This window comes from Labrus bergylta, chromosome 14 (assembly GCF_963930695.1).
Source record: "Labrus bergylta chromosome 14, fLabBer1.1, whole genome shotgun sequence".
NCBI classification, from domain to species: domain Eukaryota; kingdom Metazoa; phylum Chordata; class Actinopteri; order Labriformes; family Labridae; genus Labrus; species Labrus bergylta.
Genome location: NC_089208.1, coordinates 24,995,090 through 25,017,760, shown reverse-complemented (window position 1 = coordinate 25,017,760; position 22,671 = coordinate 24,995,090). Strand labels below are relative to the sequence as shown.

The following is a 22,671-nucleotide window of genomic DNA, read 5'->3' as shown; positions in this document are numbered from 1 at the left end:
TCATCCATGTGACGAACACAAGTAGTGGGTGTTGCACATAAATTAATAAGTAAATCATCAAAACACACAAAAACTGTGTGATTCATCCCAAGAGATTACACATTCAAATCAATAACACTGCATGGTATCAAAAGTCTAATCCAACTGCAAGTCACTTGAAAGTGCAAAAAGCTATAAAGTAGGACTAACAACAACAACAACAACAACAACAACAACAACAACAACAACAAACTAAAAAGAAGGGACATGATATATATGTGTATATATATATATATATATATATTTGACATGTTATTCAACTTTTAATAATGTGCATTTGAAAAAGCAGAGGTTATGGTAAGAATATGGTTAGGTATATCAAAGTCAATAATTTAATTCACGTTGTTATTGTAAAAAAAAAAAAAAACATATCTGAAAGGCTTTAAACTCATTTTGACTAAACTTTTAATTTCCAGTCGTTTCATTGGTTAAACTTCAATATCCACAATGCCCAGCGAGCGATGACATCACGGAGCACACCTCTCACTGTGATTGGCTGATGTATTTATCCCTCCGCTGCATGGCTGAAGGTGAAGCGGTCTGAAAGTGTGTGAGTCCTCTCTGCTGCCCAAAATGTCATCCAGTGGACTTTTAAACATGCACGGTGTCTGTAAACGTCTGGTAAGTGAGGGACTTCAACATATCTGGCTTTTATTCTCTGCTTTTTTGTTATTTTGCACACGAAAGCGAAATTCAGCAACATTTCTGCTAGCTTTAAACACAAGGCCCTCATATTAAAGCAGCTGAGCTAACTGTGTTATGTGTCTGTCGAGCGTCCTTGAATGAACTAATGTTACAACATGAGAACACCTGAGAACCGCTGCAGGTGTTTATTAGACGCTTGAATATCACACATGACTCAATGTCTGCTTCTCAATAAAGAAAGTCAAGACAACAACAACAACAACAACAGCAGCAGCAGCAGCAGCAGCAGCAGCAGCAGCTAGCTTAACTGAACTTGTAAAAAGCCTACAAGAGGTCATGATGTTAACCTGTGACAGGTACATGTCAGCTTCACTGACACAACACCAAAGTTATGGATCTATATTAGCTCCGTTTTCGTCGTAATGTTGCTAATGTTAGCTGCCAAGCCTGCTGTTATTGTTTGCATAAAGTTAGCTCATACATTTCTGATGCAAACCTTGAATAACTTTAATCAGAATTGTTTTAAGTTTTAGTTGAAGAGCAGAAAATACTGGAATGATCAATTTATAAAAAGGGAATCCTAAATCTGCATAATTCATATGCACAAATCTCTCAACATTTATCCTTGTTTTTCTAATACATGTATGGTCTGTGTGTATTAGCACACACATTATGCACCACGATACAGGGGGGATAAATCAGTATATCATTTCCGTCTCAGCTGGCAGTCTCTTCAGGTGTGCTCTGTATATTTGAGGCATTTCATACAGTATCATGTTGGGGGGGAAAGTCTACCAGTGACCATACAGTGTTTCTAATTTTGATTCTTCTGCTTCTTTAGGCTCACAAGTATGTCTCAAGAACGTACTCATCTCGCCCTTCACTCAATGTAAGTACAGCAGCACATATTTTAAATTCTGACCACAGTTAAATGTTGGAGCAGCACACTTCGATGCACGTTTTGAATTGCTTTGGTTTCAGGAAGTGGTCATTGTCAGCGCAGTCCGCACTCCAATGGGCTCCTTCAGAGGCAGCCTGGCAGCAGTTCCAGCCACCACACTGGGCTCCATTGCCATCAAGGGAGCCATACAGAAAGCAGGTCAGTTCAGATGGTTCATTTTGTTCAGGTAGAAGTATCTTTACCTGTTCATTATCATCACCTGGTGAAGCATGGCTCAGCTTATATAAGAAATTAAACAAATGACCTCAGTTTTCTCATTTTCCGAGTATGCTGCTAAGAGAAGAAAAAGGCTACGAATATTAAGTGACTGGATTTAATGTTCCCTGTGTGCAGGAATTGCTCCTGAAGAGGTGAAGGAAGTCTACATGGGAAATGTTCTTCAGGCAGGAGAAGGACAAGCCCCCACCAGACAAGCCTTGCTGGCAGCAGGTAAGACACAACCTTTTTTTTTTATTCTCATCCTTAATAATGACAAATATTGATGTGCAGAAAAATAGCTGCAAAGTTATCACTCAATCAGACTTTTGAACTTCTTATCATCATCATTTATTTTGTTTTAATCCTCAGAAAACACATTGAGAACCCTCATTTGTAATGGTACCGAGGTACATAGAAAAGAGGCAAGAAACAAATAAAACAAGAGCACAGCAAGAATAAAACAGGAAGTACTTGCAATTAAAATATTATAAGCAAAAATGGTTCAAATCCATAAGATCAGAAATTTCTGCACAGAGCTAGTAAAAATGTTCTAACCAACCTGCTTAGAAGCTTTGGTACTTTGGCATCTGTGAGTGTTAAGAAAGAGATTGTAATGTTTTGAATCTGTGATAACAAGTAATTATTGAAGTATTAATACTTTTGACACAGAGAGATGGATTATCATTTCTTTCCCCTTCTACAGCAGACAGCTTCAATGTTTACATCTGTAATCTGGATAATAATAATAATAATAATAATAATATATTTTAATTAAAGGTGCCTTTCAAAACACTCAAGTTCGCTTTACAAAGCAGAGATAAAAATGAGCAACAGAGTAACAATACATTGATAAAATGAATATCAGACAGGATGGATAATGATAATACAGAATATGCCAGTTTGAGTTTTGAGATGAGACTTTAAAATGAAGAATGGAGGGGGTCAATATTACAGATTGCTGGAGGTGTGAGGGGGGGATCCACACATCCTACAGTACATGCAGGTCAAAGGCTATGAAATAAGCAAAACAGGAGCTAGCAGCTTCCCAGTGACGAGTCCTTGTATTTATTATTTGAATGAATTTTTGACATTGTTGAGCATACTGCTGACTTTTGAAAGTGTGACAGAGAGGCAGGCAGAACATTTTATTCATGATTTTGTTCTTAAATTCTCTCATGTCTGTGATTCTATCTTCAGGCTTGACCCTCGGCACTCCAGCAACAACCATCAACAAAGTCTGTGCCTCTGGCATGAAGTCCATCATGTTGGCAGCTCAGAGTCTGATGTGTGGACACCAGGTAGATTAAGTGTTACTCACACACACACACACACACACACACACACACACACACACACACACACACACACACACACACACAACTTTGTTATGACCCAAAACAAGCTTTGTTTACATTTAGATTTATGACACTGTTAAGAGATTATAGTCACTAAAGACTTCACTTTAAAGGAGCAATCTGTAAGATATGTAGTGAATGAAATTATAAAAAATGACCTTACTATCTGATCAGACATTAAGGACACATGGTATGTTGAAGTGCTGACACAATGCAGCAGCCAGTATGTCCTCCTTCTAACTTTAGATTCTGGTCCTGAATGTTTTGTTTTTTGTAGGCAGTTTTTAGGCTCTTGCTCAAACTAGGATCAATATTGAAGATGCTTTTGAAAAATGGAGAGAGGTTAGAACACGGAAAGGTTTAGTGTCCGTGACATGGCAACCTACGTGCTCATCAACTCTAGGTAGCAGGGAGGGCAGACAGCTCTCTCCGTTTTGAATTTAGACTGCAGTACCCATTTCAAACACTAGGTGTCAGAGTTACATATTGTATCTTTAAGACTAAAACCAGACATCTACAAGTTCTTTGACAAATGGAATATTTATTTTATGGAAGAAAATGAAATATATTACCATCACACACAATTGCAGGGATGTGGGTTTATTTCCAGACAAACTTTGAAAAACAAAGTTTTTGCTGTAGGTAGATAAGTAGTATGTCTGTCTATTAATACGCACTAAACTCCAGAAAATGTCCCAAAATATTCAGGTTGAGCTGCAGGTTTAAACAAATGACAATTTTTTTACATATGACTTTACCCCAAATCTTTCCTGCCAGCACCCTAATAACATGTCTATATGAAGTCAGGGTGAGGTAAGTAATGAGATAGATATGCTGACACAGCTGGTAATATTCAGTCAAATCCATAGTGAGCATACAGGAGATGGTGATGTTGTTTATATCCTTGGATCAATGTTCTCTTTTTGCATGTTGTGAATGCTGCTCTATGCTCATATTCTATGCTAAATTTAAAGTAGATTTAATAAAAATGCAAATACTGTCACTTTAGTGTTGGACTCTGTTGCTTCATTTACCACCTTGGTATGTTGTAAATATCACACCTTGTCTTCCACTGCGTCCTTCTTATGTTATTACAGACTTCCAGAGAAGATTTCACGGCAGCCCGTCATGAATCTTAATGATTTTTCAGGGGTGCTTGTGTGAAAAGGATTTGTGTGTTTTCAGGATGTCATGGTGGCAGGAGGCATGGAGAGCATGTCAAACGTACCTTATGTGATGCCCAGAGAAACTCCAGCCTACGGAGGAGTGAGGATGGAGGACCTCATCGTCAAAGACGGGCTCACTGATGTCTACAACAAATTCCACATGGTAACCATGGACCTCCTCTCTCTTTTCACCACCAATATGTCAAATTCTCTCTGTATATGTGTTGACAATAAGGGGTTGTGTTAAGACTTGGTGCAGGGCTTGATTCTGGAGAAATAAAATACAAAGTAGTATAAATATCCAAGGGGATCTTTTTTTTTTTTTCATATTTGAAAAAGTTTTGTGGACTAGAAATCATTTCTAAGAGGACTCATCAAACCTCCTCGTGTCAGTTTGTAACACTTGTGATAAAAGTGTAACTTCATCTCTGCTGCTTGTGTCCTTCTGTCTCTAAAAGGGAAACTGTGCAGAGAACACAGCGAAGAACTGCAGCATCACCAGAGAGGAGCAGGACGCGTACGCCATCAGCTCATACAGCCGCAGCAAAGCAGCGTACGAGGCCGGCGTGCTCGCCAAGGAGATCGTACCTGTGAGCATTCCTCAGAGAGGTACAGAGCGGCGTTCTGTCCTTTGGTTTATAATCAACACAGCGTATTTAACGTTTGCTTGTTGTTTTTTTTTCAAGGCAAACCTGACGTGGTGGTGTCTGAGGATGAGGAGTGGAGGAGAGTCGATTTCAGCAAAGTTCCCAAACTGAGGGCGGTGTTCCAGAAAGAGAACGGTAAACAAAGAGGACACGTTACTGTCATTCATTTATTTACTTTTTCATTCTTCCCTCCTTTGAATACATGTGAGGACTTTAGTACACATTTCTGCTCTCTCCTTCCCTTCTGTCCTGTAATTACTCATGATCTTTGTTATTTTACTTTTCTCTTCTGCTTCTGATTAACTAAATTTATAATCACACTTTTCAACCCTGAACGTTTTTTTTGATTGGTCTCTTGTTTTTTGTTTTTCAGGAACGGTGACGGCAGCAAACGCCAGCACCCTGAATGACGGAGCAGCAGCTCTCGTTTTAATGACGGCAGACGCTGCAAAGAGACTCAACGTCACTCCACTGGCCAGGATTGTGTGTACGTTCTCACACACACACACACACACACACACACACAGAAACCTTGCACACTGAGTGCAATGCGGCTGTTTTTCTATTGATTGCTCAAATTGGCAATATGAGACTAAATGTCTCGTAAACACTCGGTCTGTTTTCTCCTTTAAACAAGACGAGAGTGAGGAGAGTTTTACCTGTTGATAAGACGCTGCAGAATGATCCCGATCACTTCCACGATTATTTCAGGATGTTAGTGGACCAGTTTGATTCATTGCTAGCTACACTGGGACCTCATATTAAAAAGAAGACCACCAATGTCCGCCAAGCTATTGATCCTTACAGCGGCTGATGGTATATATTTGAGGTAGTGACACAACAGCAGACAAACACACACACAGATGAATGCTGAAAATGAGGAAAATCAAACGTGTTTTCAGAAAAAAGACAGCATGAATGTAATTTATGAAACAGGTTAATGGGATACTAATTTCTCAACTTGCTGTAAGATCTCAGGTGACTTCATTTTTTTAGAATAAACTCCAAAAGTTCAAAGATCTGTTTGTCTGGCTAATTTAATGTGACTTTTTCCCTTCCTGTTACCATGGCATTAGACACTTTTTGGAAAACAAGATCTTCATTGTTGTTTTTATAAACTGCAAGCTGTTTTATTCATTTATCATCTTATCATCTTTTTTAGCTTTTGCTGATGCTGCAGTTGCACCTATTGACTTCCCCATCGCTCCTGCATTTGCTGTACCTAAGGTGAGTCTCTGGAATCAGTCAGTCATGGTCTTCTTCTTAATCAAAGTCCTTTAACTTATTGTTAACAGAGTCATATTCCATATTTATATTATCAAACGCCAAAACTATAATAACTTGTGAAAATGTTAGGCTTTCTCTTCGTAAAGATTTCAGACTGGTGTCTTCAAACTCTGCAAACACAGCGACATCTGGTGGCTCACTCAACATATAGCAGCCTTTGAAGTCTGTACCTACAGCATTTAAAAATCCTGCCTTCCTGTTACAGTACATGCAAGCTTTTCCAAATGAAATGCACTTTATAGCCAGTAGACTCATTTTACTTCAGGTATTTTTTTCAAGTCACATAAAAGTCTAAAAACCATCGACAGTATATAAACATGGTGGTAGTCTGAGTAACGTCACCCTTTGGTTTCTGAAGAGGTAATTTAAAGCTCGTCGATGGTGGGCGCCATGATGTACTTGTCTCAAACTAGCTTTCAGTTAACTTAGTAAAGAGCTGGAGCTGAGGCGGGCCTTAAACCACCTGACAAACTGTAAGCCTACCTGTCACTCAGACGAATCATGTCTGTCAATAAGTCGTGTATTTTGTCATCATTGGTTTCAACATGAGCATGCTGAGCTGGATAAAATCATTCAAAGAGGCATCAGGTATTTATTAGGCTTTTTCACTGTTTCTGTCCAATAAATTATTCCTTGAATTTTCACTGAAATGATCCTTGGAATAGATCATTTAGCTGTTTTCTGAGTACTCTGGAACTTTCTTTGACTTTAAGGCATCTGTGCTATTGTTCATTTATTTAAATAACCCATTAAATAAATCATATTTGTAAGGACAGTGAACCTACCAGAGTGTTTCATGACATTGAATCATAACCCAGGGAAAATATTACTGTATCTGCAGTAATACATTTTAATGTTAGAGTCCAAATATGTGAAAAACAAAACTCAAAGAGGTGAGTTCTTTCCTGAACCATACTCAGATTGTTTGTGAATGCAGTTCTGCTAGTTAGTAACCCCTCCACCTTGTGTGTGTGTCAGGTCCTGGATGCAGCAGGGCTGAAGAAGGAAGATATCGACATGTGGGAGATCAACGAGGCCTTCAGCGTGGTCGTCCTTGCCAACATCAAGATGTTGGACATTGACCCCGCAAAGGTCAACGTCAACGGAGGAGCTGTGTCTCTGGGACACCCCATCGGGTAAGCAGATGAGAGGGACTCGTACAGACCCCCTGGTCTTAGTTTTAGAAGAGGTCTGGGTTGTGACTTCAAATATCGGGAAAAGAACAGTATCTCCAACACCTTCCTTTCCTGTGTGCTGCGTCTTAGATCCAGATTAGAAGAAAAATAAATGGTTGACACTGACAAAGTTCACAGACAAACAATAAAACATTTATATTTTGGGGTTAAAGATGGCCTAGTGGTTAGGTCACATCCTATGTACGCAGACTGTGGTCCGACATGTGGGCGGCCCTGGTTCAAGTCCGGCCTGTGACTCCTTTCTCTCTTCCTGGTTTCCTAATCCATCCACTGTCCTATCAAATAAAGGCCAGAAGCCTAAAAAGTTGTGGAAGATCCATGTTTCTTAAATCAAATATTTTATTGATAAAGATACAAAAAACTTTTTCACATTTCTTGTCATCAGGTTGTTTGTTCTTAGGTGACCTCATTATGTTACGTGTAGTGTGGTGTTAATTCAAGTGTCAGAGGGCAGCTTTGATCTTGTCGTTATAGGTTGTTGTTCAGAAAATCCTGTTAAAGGTTGACCCAAAGTTTAAAAAAAAAAGTTGTTAGCTAAAACCTTTCTTAATAACCTGCAGAATAGGGCTGAATGATAAATGGTTCGACCGTTGCAATTGCGATGTGCAAATGCACAATATTCACATTATGGGACGTTGAATTTCGTTGAAGTGGCCTGACACCTGTCATGCTGCCACTATTGCGTGTGCGTGTGCGTGTGTGTGTGTGGAATTTGGATTAATTCATTTCATGTGTTTCAGTTTTTTAATCTACCTGGAAGTCACATTTTACTAACTTCTTCTCACAACCTTTTATCATGGTATGAAGCGTTTGAAAACACTCAAGACCATAAATTGCAGCAAAAGATGCCGAGCATTGATTGTAGAATTTAAACAAAGTTTATATAAACTCATATAAGCTTATCATTTTAAAGGAGCGATATGTATCTCTTGACACCTAGTGTTTAAAATGGGTACTGCTGTCACAATTCTAAACATTGTAGAGAGCTGTTTCCCCCCCCGCCCACTCCTCTCTAGAGTCGATGCTTACACAGTGGTGGACACTGAAGCTTCAGTGTTTATCCAGCTCTGCATCAGTCTGTAAACCTTTCTGTGTTCTAACCTCTCTCCATTTTTCAAAAGCATCTCCAATATTGATCCTAGTTTGAGCACGTTTCTGCTCGTGGAGCTTATTAGAAACATGCAGAGGCTTTTTAGGTCGGGTACAATCACTTCTATCTGAACCACTTGCCCACTTCCATCACTGCAACACCTGTTGACCTGATAACTGCTCTCATATCTGGGAGAGAAGCAGAGAAGCCAGCACTTCAACATAGCATGTTTCCTTAATGTCTGATCATATAGTAAGGTCACTTTATCATTTCATTCAGTAGATATCTTACAGATTGCTCCTTTAACGGATGTCAAATCACAAATAATGTTGAATCTCTTTCTCTTCTTTCAGGATGTCCGGTGCGAGGATCGTGGGTCACATGGTGCACAACCTGAAGTCGGGACAGTACGGACTGGCGGGCATCTGTAACGGAGGGGGCGGAGCTTCTTCTATTCTCATCCAGAAACTGTAGAAAAACTGATTGTAAACTTTACTCCTCCTGAAACACTCTTTGGTAGTCTGTGTGTGTCGACTAGCTGTGGGCTACTCTCTCTCTTTTTACTGTGAAGAATCTGTTACACCTTTAAAGCCAGTGGCCTTCGTCAAACAGAAAAAAGTAAGACTCGACTCACCTGACGTCATCACACCTGTCTTGAAAACACTCCTCTGTTTGAAACGTTGTGCAAAAAAAAAGAAAAAAAGATGAATATTTAACTCTAAGTTGAAGTGGTTAAATAAATAGTTTTTATGAAAGCACTGTATTGTTGTTGATGTTTTCTAAAGGTTTGACCGGAAATATCTACTTTCTGTAAAGAAAAAATCTGTGACTTTGGTACATCTTCGAAAAAAAAAAAAACCTGACGTTAAACTAGCAGTGATTCTGCATTTGTCTACTTAGTTATTAGAAACCTGATTCAGTATGAACATCCAACAATGTAAAACTACTGTAAAGCCTATCCCAGTTTAAGGCCCAGTCCCTTTTACACGCCTGGTGTAGCTGCAGGTTTAAATTTTAATAAAAGGCAGGTTTTCATCAGACAGCTCTAAACATTTGGTGTTTGAAATTGTTTGCATTTTAAATACCAGAAGAAAAGGCAGCAAGAAACCAAAAAATAAAGATGGACATCAACATCTATCCAAGACAGAATAATGTATGCATACAGTACCTGTGTGAGAAAGAAGGTTAAAGATCAGCTCGAGATTCTCGTCTGTGTGCACACGAGTTTCCTGCTCGATGATATGAATAAAGACTAAATACATTTTAAACTTCAGTGAGTGACAGGAGGGACGGGGACAACTCTGCTGCTTGTGCTGGCTTTTTGAATAGATACTAATAAATTATGGAAAATTGATTTTTTTCTATCTCATGCACAATTTTAACGCTTTAACAAATGCTTTATGATGAGGAAAATTAGGACTTCTCATGTCACCAAACATATTTTAACTCACTTATTCACTCACTTTTAATATCGCATCCTGGTACAACTCCCTCACCACCAAACACAAAACCAAACTCTCCCATGTAGTTAATCAGGCTGGCAAAAATAATCAACAAACTACCCTCTCTGAACTGTATGACTGCTCTGTGATCAGGAGAGCCACCCTGAGGACCCCTCTCACCCCCTCCACCACCCCTTCCACTTTCTGCCATCAGGAGCTCAAAGTCCCTCTGGCCCAGAAAAAACCTCTACAAAAAAAAATCTTTAATTCTCTCTGCAATAACCACCCTGAATAAAATCATATATACCCCTTTTTAAGCAGCTGTTGTTTTTAACAGTCCTCTTCTAATGTCTGTACTGCACTTTATGTTTTTAATGTAAGTTGTGTTTATTGTTTGAGCCTTATTGTCAAAGGAGAAGTTATGTCACTGTTGGGACACAATAACCTTTATCTATCTAAACAACTAAAGATATTAGAATATGTTGCTCCAGCGCCATATGACAGCACAGCACTCATTAGTGATTATATTAACTCTCTCTCTCTCTTGCCCACATTGAAGCAGGTTGTTTGTTCACCATATCCTAATCTCATACACAGTAAAAATGCTTTCTGGTGTAAATGACAGTTTTATAGTCTTAAATTAAAAAGGTTATCTGGTATTGATGCCTGACACACATGAAGGCAGCGTGATTTATTAGACTGAAGGGAATAAAAGCCTGAGCTTTTAATTAACATGTTTAAGGTGTATGTATATGTACGGTTGTAAATATGGAAAAATATAATTATTCTACCTGACCTATCAAAGCTGAATGTTGAGGTGCTTATTCCAAGGTTATAACATATTGTGAGAAAGCATGAAAAAGTAACAGGTATGTAGTTATTAATTTAGTTTTATTAAAAAGTAAAGTTTGGAAAAAGTTGAGCCCCCTGTTCTGTTCATCTCTAATTACATACTGTACTTGCAGAGCGTCACGAAGGAGCTAACCTGAGAGTTGTCTGAGCATTTGAGAGTCCTCCAGTGATTTATGTGTCAGAGAAGCAAACATAAGACATTTATGTCTAATGGCTGTGTTATCCCTGTTTCCATTGCGACGGTAAAAAAAAACATGGCTGCAATGTCATCATGACTCGTTATTTAGCTTTTGTCAAATAATTTTTTTCTAATTAATCAAGGAGGCTTAAATATATTTAAAAAATATTAATATCATCTTAATATTTTGTTAAGAGGAAGTCATACATGTTGAAAAATCACCAGTTAGTTTTCTTCCTCCTGGCAGAGATATTTGACAGTTTAAAGTTTGGATGAAGGATTAAAACAGATTTATTGTGGCTGGTGATTACAGACGTATTCAGAATGTAGGAAACAAGTAGCAGCCCTTCATGAGAATCAGTTTTTATTGCTCTCTTGGTCAGTATTTCCTGGACGGTTCAAGCTGGACCTAAACTGTCACCTGTGACCTGTTCTACACCTGCAGGTCATGAGCACGAAGAGATGGTTGAGTCAGGAAGTAATCTGTCTGTCTGTGTGTCTGTCTGTCTGTCTGTCTGTCTGTCTGTGTGTCTGTCTGTGTGTCTGTCTGTCTGTGTGTCTGTGTGTCTGTCTGTCTGTGTGTCTGTGTGTCTGTCTGTCTGTGTGTCTGTCTGTCTGTGTGTCTGTCTGTCTGTCTGTCTGTCTGTCTGTCTGTCTGTCTGTGTGTCTGTCTGTGTGTCTGTCTGTCTGTCTGTGTGTCTGTCTGTCTGTCTGTCTGTCTGTTTAGATATAGCTTTGTATATATAAATAGCTGTACATATATATTTTTTCAGCTGTACATATTTATATAATTTATAAAAAAGAATCCAAAGGACAGTTTTCTAACACTTTTTTTGGTACATTATGTTCCACAACGTCTAACTGGAAGTCTTTTTTCTTCCATTATTCTCCTTTAAGTGAACTCAAACACAGAGTTAAAGATTAACGCAGTCCTTTGGTCATCAGCATTTTTGAATAGTTTGAATGGACGTTACTGATTAAACACAGGGGACGCTGCTCTTTAGGAGAGACAACAATAACATGCACAGAGTAAGAACCAAGTCTAAATATGCTTTTCACTTGACTTCTACCTTGAACGATTCTTGAGCTGTATGATAGATTCTGCTATGTCAAACAAGCAGGGACATGCGTCACCTTTTCCCCATCCCTTCTTCTAACAGGAGGGACAGCTTTGACTCACGTTAATCACTTTAAAGAAACTGCCTAATGACTCATGGAAAGTTTTAATTTCCTCGATGTTATGCAATATTTATATGCTGTATTTGAAGGACATGCAGATTTAATAAAGAGAAGCATATTTGACACTAGATTTATTGAGAGAGTCGACTATTTGAAAAGGAGTTCTGTTTGCTCTTATGCAGCACAGTCAGAGTTTGCATCACACTCAAATTTAATCTGCAGGTATCAGGACCAATGTTTGAAGTGATGTGCAAAGTGACCATTAACCTCTCATTTGAAAATGGGATAATGATTCATGAGAATCACATTCACAGTTTTTGTACAGCACGTTGGGTAACTTGTTATATAATTCAATATCAAAATTCACTTGATTAACCTCGCCTGAAGTCCTGAACAGAAATAACGAGAATCAGTTTTGTAGTTAGTCGATACCGGCTGTTTGCTCATGTCAAGTGTTGTGTAAACGGAGAGGCTCACAACAGGCTGGCCTGTGCACACGGGAGGGAAGGTGTGGTTATGGCTGATGATTACATGGAGGAATGGAGAGAGCTAGAAACAGAGAGAGAGAGAGAGAGAGGGTGCAGGGACAGACAGGATAACTGAGCGCTGGAGGAATTTCAAAGAATTTGATCAATATTTTCTCGTCAAAGTGTGCACACAAGTTTGTGTTACCTCAACACTCAAACAGTTTGTGTGAGTCTACCTGCTGAGGTGAGCATTTTACTTGTTCTATTTCTGATTAACTGAAGAAATGTGGAACAGCTCTTCAATACACTTATTGCTTGTTTGTTAAAAGTTACTCAGTGTTTGTTCGGCGGGGCAGATCAGTATTGATATATTTAGGTTGTTTTTATATTTTAATTCTTTATATTTACCTTTATTTAATCAGGTTGTTCTATTGAGATTAAGAACCTCTTTTCCAAGGGAGACCTGGCCGAGACAGTCAGCAGCAAAAACACAAAGTTAGGGTTTTTATGTGCTGCAAACACCCAAATCTCAACTAGAGAATATTTCTAGTTTCTAATCAAAAATATCTCACTACACTTATAATAATACACACTCACCTGACAGGTCAAGATACAAATCTTACTTTAAGATGTAACAAGCAAACACCTGCTCTCCAAATAAGGGAGTACACCTTATTTCAAGACAGGTCCAGTAAGGACACTTTGCTTGCTGCTTCCAGAGATATTTTTTACTCATTACAAGCAATCCAAACCTTATTTTTTGCTTGTGATATCTTGTATAAGATGTTTATAAGGACTTAGTTTTTGTGCCTTTGACTGAGAGATAGGACAGTGGATACAGTCAGAAATCAGGAGCAGAGAGAAAGTGGAGAAAGACATGCAGGGAAGGAGCCACGGGCTGGATTTGAACCCCGGCCACACACTTAACACGCACTAACCACTTGGCAACTGGTGCCCCTGTAATGAGATATTTGTCACCAGAAATGAACAAATACATTTGTTTTGATTTGACTCTTTGCAGTGTGTTCTTGTGATCTTACATGCTAATAAAAGCTGAGGAAGTGAAAAAAGTTGATCGTCATACTGCAAGTGTTGCTGGAGCTTTTTGACCTCGTCATGCTCATAAAAGCTGTCAGAAAAATGTATTTTGGTAAATTAATATTGCTTTAATTAATCATACACTTAGTCCAAAGTGTGTGCATCATAACAGGGCCGGTTCTTTATTAATAGTTTGTTGTTTAGTAACATTTTAACCTTGTTCAGGTTTGACGTTCTACCTCACTGCGCACTGACACCAGTTTCATCATGAATGATAATCAGGTAAGTTCAGTATCATATCGTCTCTTTTTGAATTGATATATTGATATAAATTACTTCTCATGTATGATTTCTTAGTGTGAAGGTATTTGTGTCGCATCCCTAATTCTTTTGAAAGTTGTGTTGCTTTAATGTCTTCGCTCTACCTGCAGGCTCATGTTCCCACCTATGACAACATCGCGTATCAGCACGATGAAGTCAGACACCCACCATACAACCCACAACAGAGTATATACCCCACCGTCCCTCATCAGACCCCCAGCTATGTCGCCACCGCTCCGAGTCCCATCAACACACACCAGACTGTAACACCTGGAATACCTCAGAACACAGGACAAACGAAAGGTACAGTAATGTTTGATCCACCTGTATCCTTTGTGAACCATGGGTAAATATTGACCTTCTCTTAATCCTTGGCTATAGTCAGAAACCAGGGAGGGAGAGAGAGAGAGAGAGAGAGAGAGAGAGAGAGAGAGAGAGAGAGAGAGAGATAGAGGGGGGAACGACATGCAGGAAGGGAGCTTCAGCTCGGATTCAAACCTGCTCCGCTCTGTACAGAGGGCGCACGCACTAACAACTAGGCTACCTCTGCCCCATATTTATGATTTAAACACTGAACATGACTCAGACTGTTGATTGTGAGTGACATAGGCAGAAAGTACATCTTATTCCTTTCCAAATAAAAACCTTTTATACTAGAAACAATTTGATCAATCAATCGGCCGAGCAATCTTTATTTGTATAGTGCCAAGTCATATATAGCGCTATTATACAGAAGTGATCTTGCTTTATGACTCTGTTGTGATGCTATTGTTTTATCTTTTATTGCACATCATTTCCTGTTCTATTTTTCCACAATTGCACAGGTGACCCTAGTGTTCATTTCAAAACATGGACAGACATTGGTGCAATAAAAAACATAAAATGCTGAAAGAATTTAAGACTGTGTCCGACTTTTGAACCTCAGTGAATTTCTGGCATGTCATGTCTGTAGTTCAGTGTCTTCTAAGCCGGATATTTGCATGTTGAAGTAGATGTAAATCCTATAAGGCCTGTAATTTGCATTCTATTATGTAACACTTAAAATAACTCGTATCAGTTCTGTCAGTGAATCTTTTTGTATCTTGCCTTACAGGTAGAAAGAAATGCCACGGGAAAATCATTCTGTGTGCATCCCTGTGTGTGCTCCTTGTCCTGGCAGTTATCGCACTCCTGCTCTGGTACTTCTGTAAGTTTATGAAAATATTTTTAGTCATCGCGTGAAAGATCATCAGAAACCTGTGTGTTCCTGTATTTATGTGTACATGTGTTTGTTCAGTATATTACCAGTGTTTACTGGGGAGGTCGTGTCAGACTGGAGGGAAGTGTCTGAGTATGTCTCAGTGGTGTGACGGAGTGAAGGACTGTACTCATGGAGAAGATGAAGCTCGGTGCTGTAAGACATTCAATCAAAAACCCTAAACATTACACATAGTTATAAAGCCGAGTTACTAAAGCACCGTTCTGTCTGCGTCACAGTTCGGCTTCGTGGGACAAACTTCCTGCTGGAAAGTTTCTCCTCTGACAACCAGAAGTGGATGCCGGTGTGCGCTGAAAACTGGGACAACAACTATGGGCGAGCTGTGTGTGAACACATCGGATACAAGAGGTGAAGCTAGTCTTCTGGATGGATGTTTTTGCTACCCCCTCTGTAGAAGTACCACAGTGACTGAAAAGGTTAAAGGTCACATATTATGCACAATACACTTCACCATGGTTTTCCAAAACTAATATGTTCCCCTAGTCTGTCTACAAACCCCCCAATTATGAGAAAAGTCCATCCTCTCCGTCTTTGTGCTCAAACAGGCTGTTTGGAGATTTTCCCTTCATGACATCACAAAGGGCGGTAACCTATCTCGCAGTTGGTTAACACTCCCACAGCTCAGGCGCTGCTTGTCAACAGGCAAGGCAGGCAACTGCTTGGGGCCCCAGGCTGACAAACTTTAAACCAAAGCATTGCCTCATAATGTACAAATTTTGCAACGACAGTAGGAAACCTGCCTAATTGGGCCCCATCTGACAGCACTCACTCTCAATGTCCTGCTAAGCGTTGCAGCATTATTCCTGTGAAAACCAAAATTTCTCAATGAAGGAAAATTAAAAGGAGATCCGCTTGGGGTGGGAAAAAAAAGGAAATAATAATCAACACTGGTTGCCCCCCACTGAGTTTTTGCCTTCTGAGTCTGCCTTCTCACCGTAAACAATAGATCATGGAAAGCCCGAGTCAGATCCTCTTCCAGAGAGGGGGCGTGGTCAAACACAGCTCATTTACATTTAAAGGTACAGACACAGAAACAGCCTGTTCTTAGCAGGGCTGAAATAGAGGGGTTTATAGACATGATCAAATACAGGATCAGAGTGGATTTACTACAAGAAACTTCACAGACATGTTTTAAGGAGCTCTGAGACTTATTTAAACTGGATGAAAAGGAGGAGAATATATGACCTTTAAGGCTGAATATCAATAGATCTATTAGATGTCTATCACAGTTGGCTGATTTTCTTTTCATGTTTTCCATCTCACAGGACTGATTATGTGTCCTCCACACAAACCAACGCAGGATCTGTGGCCTCTGACGGGTACATGAAGCTGAAGTCTGAAAGTAACCACGGCTCACGCATACAGTCACAGCTCATGCACAGGTAACACCACCGTGACTGCAGGGTGATGTGTGATTACATTGTTCTATATTTCCCTGAAGATGTGATGTGCAATAAATAAATAAATATTTAAGTTTGCATATTGATGCACGATGGTTCCTTATTCTGTCGACTGTGCGGCATGTTTCACACCTGTGTTTGCACATATCGTCTGTCAGTCTATATCACAATAGCAGAAGAGTTGTTCTTTTTTACCACATGGTCTTCTGCACAACCACACTCTCCTCACTTTTTTGTCGTTTTGAAACCATCATGCTCGGAAACATAGCGTCTTCAGAGCTCAGCCTAATTACACTGCGCTGTGACTGGGTAGAAAACTTTCACACAGGACAGCACAGTTTGTGTTCTCTGTGAAACCAAATGTCAACATACACTTCATATTTGAACTCAAATGATGATCTTTTCACGTCAATGAGTGCCAGCCAATCACAACGCAGAAGGGCAGGATTAGGTGCAAACTAACAAACCTCAGGGCAGCTGACAGCTGTGGAGACATTACTGCAAAAAAAGCAAAACAAGTAAATGTGTTAATGGATCCAAAAATGCGTGCATGAATCTGCAAATGTGTTAAAAAAAAAGTCCTAACATTCTTGATAATATCCACACACAGACTGCTTGTGCTTCATCTGTTTGGACAAATACTGTGAATCATGTTTCAGTTCGCAAGACTCCATCTGATATGCTCGATATATAAATGTTCTTAGGTGTGTATCAGAATAGTTTCATGACATGTTTAAATGAAATGTTTCTTTGTGTTAGAGGGAGTCTTTCTTTACAGTTTGTATGTTCTGCATGATCCTCTTGCTATGATGATTCAAATGCAAAGTATCGGCACTAGTTGCAATCTACGGAGCCCCTAAATTCCCAAAAAGTACAAAAACATATTTTATGTGTTTAAGATATATATATTTTTTTACCTTTTGGGACTTCAGGGGCTTCGTAGCAGTCCAACTATCTACATAGTGTGAATTATACAATAATATTCCCTAACGTTGGATTTACTGCTCTCTTTTTTTTGCTTTTTTTTTTAACCTATTGTCCTCTTTTCCGTTGCAGCAAGGGTTGCTCAGTCAGAGCTGTCAGCCTTAAATGTATTGGTAAGTTACTTCTACACCGGGACACTATTACACAACTGACATCCTCATTCATTTTTGTAATTTGTTATGTTTTTATTAGTTGTACCCTTTCTCTGTAAGGGGGCCAAATACATGCGATCGTTAACCTAACATCATTTTTTATTTTTTTTCATTTTGTTCACCCCTCGTCCCCAGAATGTGGTGAGAGTTCAGCAGCACCCAGCTCTCGTATCGTCGGTGGTACGGAGGCAGTGAACGGGGCCTGGCCGTGGCAGGTCAGTCTCCAAATTGATGGTCAACACGCTTGTGGGGGCTCCATTATCAGCCCTGAATGGATCCTCTCTGCTGCACACTGCTTCCAAGAGTGAGTCTCTACACCTGAGCACAGCTTCATACCATTAGTTCATTTGTTCTCGTTATTATTATTAATTATTATTTCATTTTGACGGTCATTCAGTAAGGAATCTGATATTTGTGTTCTCCCTGTTTGTTATTTTCCCACTCAGTGCTTTCTCCTATACTGGAAGGTGGCGAGTATACTCTGGTGACGTGAGCTTGATCAGAATGAGCCTTGGTGACAGCAAAACTGTCCGCAAAATCATCACTCATGAAAAGTTTGACACGCTAACGAATGACAATGACATTGCTCTCTTAAAGCTCAGTTCACCTCTGACTTTTTCAAGTAAGTTCCACCTCATAAAACTCTCAATTCATGTAGTAAATAATGGTACGAGCTGTGAGTTCATTACTGCAGCGAGACTATAAACTACCTGTGTGTGTGTGCGTGCGTGCGTGCGTGCGTGCGTGCGTGTGTGTGTGTGTGTGTTTTAGACATGGTGAGGCCTGTGTGTCTGCCCAACATCAACGTTGTCCTCTCTGCTGAACGTCAGGCCTGGATTACAGGATGGGGAGCTTTACGCTCATCTGGTGAGCCGGATGATTGATGGTGTAGTTTTGAATGTGTTGGTCCTGTATTAGTTTTAGTGATCCATCACATTAAACCTCCACTTGAAACCGACTGTCACACTCTTTATAATATGTCAGGACAGCGTGAAGACAATAAGCACATAAGGGGAGCCTCTTACATTCTCATCATCTTATGAATTGGGCGACTTATGAAGCTGCAGTGTTTAACAACATGGCTGCTTCCTGATCCACTCTTCTTTGACCTATTGAAGTTCCTGCCTTAAGATGGTTTTATTACATGTGCTTGTTTCAAATGAAAAACCCTCGACAGAATTCCTGTTTTTCTTAACAAGACAATTTTGAAACATTTGCAGTCACATGTTTTAGAGAAAATTAAAAAAATATATATATATTTAACCTTTATTTAACCAGGTTGGTCCCATTGAGATTAAAAACCTCTTTTTCAAGGGAGACCTGGCCAAGACAGGCAGCATCAAAAACACAAAGTTACAGACGGAAATACAAAGAGAGACACAGTACAATTTACAAAACATTAAATTTTGGATTAAAATAGAACCATCTATGAGTCATATCTGGGAATCAGTTGTTCAAACAGCCGAGCTAAAACATCGACATCCTGTAGAATCTGCTTGCATGTTTTTCATTTTAGATTTAAAAAACATTTAAGGACACCAGCTCCTTGAGCTTTAAGTCATTCTGCAACAGATTCCAGGCTGAGGGTTCAGAATACCCAAAAGCCCTTTTCCCAATTTCTGTCCGAGCGTTTGGGACAAAGAGCATAAAGAGGTCCTGAGAACGCAAAAGAATACTTTGGCCTTTACATGTTACTACAAAATACAGTTTGTTTACATATAATGAAAGAATGGAAAATAACATGACTACATAATTATTTGATTTACGGTCTGTGTACACACAGACAAAGCTGTCTGCACTGGCAGCGCTCAGTTTCAAAACAAAACCAATGTAGTTCAGCGCTCAGCGCCCGGAGCAGCCGTGCTCGTCAATGTCACTTCTCCCTTACTGACCAATCAGAATCAAGGCGGGGCCGGACTTCCAACATCAGCTTTGTCAACAACAATGTCGAAGGAGATGCTAGTCTGACTCGTCCTTTTGAGGGTATCATTTCCAGGTGTAGATCTGCTGATGCCAGGACACGACTCCTTCAAGTTTTCTTTGTGATATTTCCTGAAGTTAAAGCAAATATTATTGACACAGAGATATTTAAAATGTATTTAAACTAAAAAAAAAAAAAAACACCTTACGGACATTACTGAGAGAAGCAGCCAGAAGTTTACTGTCATAACCCAGCAACAATGAACGCTGGTGAGAAGCACTCGGAAACGGAGGACGCGAGCACTGTGGACACTGGCCTTGAAGCCTTGGAAATGAACATTGTGCTTCGTTAGCATTAACTGTAAAGAACACCTGTAGTTTATTCATCATTGCTTTTCTCTCTCTTTATATTTGGTACACGTCTTTAATGGTTTGCCAGCCGTACCCCTTATCAGTTGAAGGCTACAACAGGATATCCAACTTTCTATGGCTAGTGAAATTGAGAGCATACTGAACACAATCATTTCTGAGTACTTCCTGCTATTCCTTCCTGTAGATTATTTGTTAACGTGTCAAGGTTCACCTGTCTTTAAAGCTTAAAGGACAAAAAAGAAATGAGCTTTTTTTAATACATCACTGAGCTAACTGAGGGTATATTGTTTTTTTATCACAGGACCATCCCCGGACAAAATGAATCAGGCTCAGGTGACCATTTACAAAAGAGAGACCTGTAACATACCTCGGGTGTTGGACGGACAAGTCAGCGAGACGATGATCTGTGCCGGTAAACTGGAGGGAGGAGTCGATTCGTGTCAGGTTAGTCTGAGATGAATCTTTCTGGCCCTCACGCACACACATACACCCACACATTCACACTAAAGGATGTTATTATGTCCTGTGGGCTGCAGGGTGACAGTGGAGGACCCCTGGTGGTCAAGGAGGGGAATGTATGGTGGCTGGCAGGGGACACCAGCTGGGGGATTGGATGTGCTTGGAGGAACAAGCCAGGTGTCTACGGCAACGTTACCTATTTTATCGACTGGGTGTATACACAAATGCAGGTAAAGTATGACAATGCTATATAGATGGAAGACTCTGTGGCATCGATATAGACTCTACATCTGTGCCCGGTAATCTGTACAAACTTTCTGGGGCGGCAGTAGCTCAGTCTGTAGGGACTTCCGGAAATTGGTCTGGTAGCTGGAGAGGTGCCAGTCCACTTCCTGAGCATTGCCGAGGTGCCCTTGAGCAAGGCACCTAACCCCCCCCCACCAACCCAGGAGCACCCACTGTGGGCAGCCCCCTCACTCTGAAACCTCTCCATTAGTGCATGTCCATAGGATCCTGTTTGTGCATGTGTGTACCTTTCGGCCTATGTTTGTGTAACATGTTAACTAGACAGAGTGTAAAAGCGAATTTCCCCTCACAGGATCAATAAAGTATAAAATTATTATTATTATTAAACTTTGCATAAGACGTGGACTCTTATTGTCTACAGGTTTAATTAATTTTTATTAAATATGTTTGTTTTTTATCTCCACAGAATGAGTGACTGATGAGTTCCTGGTCAACATGAAGATAAACCCACATTTTGTATGAATCGGCCGTTCTTACCTTCGAACAGACTATGCACTTTAAATCTAAGGCTCTGAGGAAACTTACTGATCAAGAAACATTTTTTTTAATAAAATAAAAACACAAAGCCGAAGGAATGTATAAATGAAATGGATGCGATCTTTAATTGTTTTTTATAGTCTAGCTCAGCTTAAATGTTTGTCTTGAACAGAATCAAACTATTTATTTGCAGTAATAAAACAACATTTGCTCAAAGAGGTTTCGTTTCTGAGTTATTTTTCTTCACTTATCTGCTTTGATCCCGACTGATGAAGCAAACATTTCAAGCCAAGTTTGACTCCTACTGCAGAACATAATGCACACTCTACAATGCACCTGCAAAACATGTATCTAAATATGGAGCGTAGCGTTAGTTTAGGCAGGTCACGGCATCACGCTCTACTATCAGGCCTGAGTTTTGGTAACAGCTGATCTCACGCAAGCTGCATCAGCTGATGGCCAGCTGATTTGCGTCAAAGCGTCCTATTGGCCAAATAGTACATATGCCGCCTTATTTAAACTGCTGCTCCCTTTGCAAGCCACATTTGCAACTCTCCTCCACCCCAGCTCCTCCTTTTCTGCTGTTCTGACTTAATCAATGACATGCTTGTCATTGATGCCTGCTCTGTTTGGGTGTGCCTGCTTATCTCCCAGACAGAGCCATACCGCCAAATACAAATAATTGTGAAAAAGTAATTTACTTGAAAAAGTGATACTGACTGAACTCTTTTTTTGCCAGAAGGTTCAACCCACATTACTTCCTGCTTCAACCTCTTTACAATAAACGAGGCGACGCCTGCGAGCTAGTTCAGGCTGTCAGCTCGAGCTGCACTGATTTCAGACTTGACATGCTTCATTCTTAACAATCACCTGACAACACCTCTTTCTAATTAGTCTATTTAAGATGCAAGATTTCCCGTCCCTCCCTGTTTGCTCTTTCATTGCTCTGACCTGCAGCAGTACAGCACTCGTGCTCCGCCCCACCTCCTCCACCCCAGCATCCACCTGTAGGCTCCGACTGAGGGGTTTAAATATCATCCCATCACTCCTTAAATGTCTGCAGGTAAATTGAAACTGTGAGAAGTGATTAGGTCGGAGCCATATAGACGTCAAACACAAACTATGTTCGGCTGGGTTGTCTGGCTGCAAAACTCCATCTGCTGAGGAAGACTGAGAGATGTGATTAAAAGGGCAGAAGATGATTAGTGAGATTATTTGCCTCCGAGCTGAAGAATAAACTTCGATGCTTAGTCTTTAAACATTTATGACCTCTCCTGTGTGT

At 40.0% G+C, this 22,671-nt stretch overlaps 2 protein-coding genes across 2 annotated transcripts; both read left to right on the top strand.

The window, feature by feature from the left end:
- Positions 1-520: 520 nt before the first annotated feature.
- acat1 (acetyl-CoA acetyltransferase 1) lies at positions 521-9,342 on the top strand. Its single transcript, XM_020631205.3, has 12 exons — positions 521-660; positions 1,526-1,573; positions 1,666-1,783; positions 1,979-2,074; positions 3,041-3,141; positions 4,384-4,527; positions 4,823-4,973; positions 5,051-5,146; positions 5,385-5,498; positions 6,174-6,238; positions 7,277-7,434; positions 8,938-9,342. The coding sequence occupies exons 1-12, from the start codon at positions 613-615 to the stop codon at positions 9,056-9,058; spliced, it is 1,260 nt and encodes a 419-aa protein (XP_020486861.1). The 5' UTR covers positions 521-612; the 3' UTR covers positions 9,059-9,342.
- Positions 9,343-12,788: 3,446 nt separating this feature from the next.
- On the top strand, positions 12,789-21,608 carry tmprss2 (transmembrane serine protease 2). The gene is made up of 14 exons (XM_020631167.2): positions 12,789-12,946; positions 13,966-14,022; positions 14,172-14,364; positions 15,155-15,247; positions 15,338-15,454; positions 15,538-15,667; positions 16,585-16,701; positions 17,776-17,816; positions 17,991-18,159; positions 18,302-18,477; positions 18,627-18,722; positions 20,449-20,591; positions 20,684-20,836; positions 21,319-21,608. The coding sequence occupies exons 2-14, from the start codon at positions 14,008-14,010 to the stop codon at positions 21,325-21,327; spliced, it is 1,452 nt and encodes a 483-aa protein (XP_020486823.2). The 5' UTR covers positions 12,789-12,946; positions 13,966-14,007; the 3' UTR covers positions 21,328-21,608.
- The last annotated feature ends 1,063 nt before the right edge of the window (positions 21,609-22,671 follow it).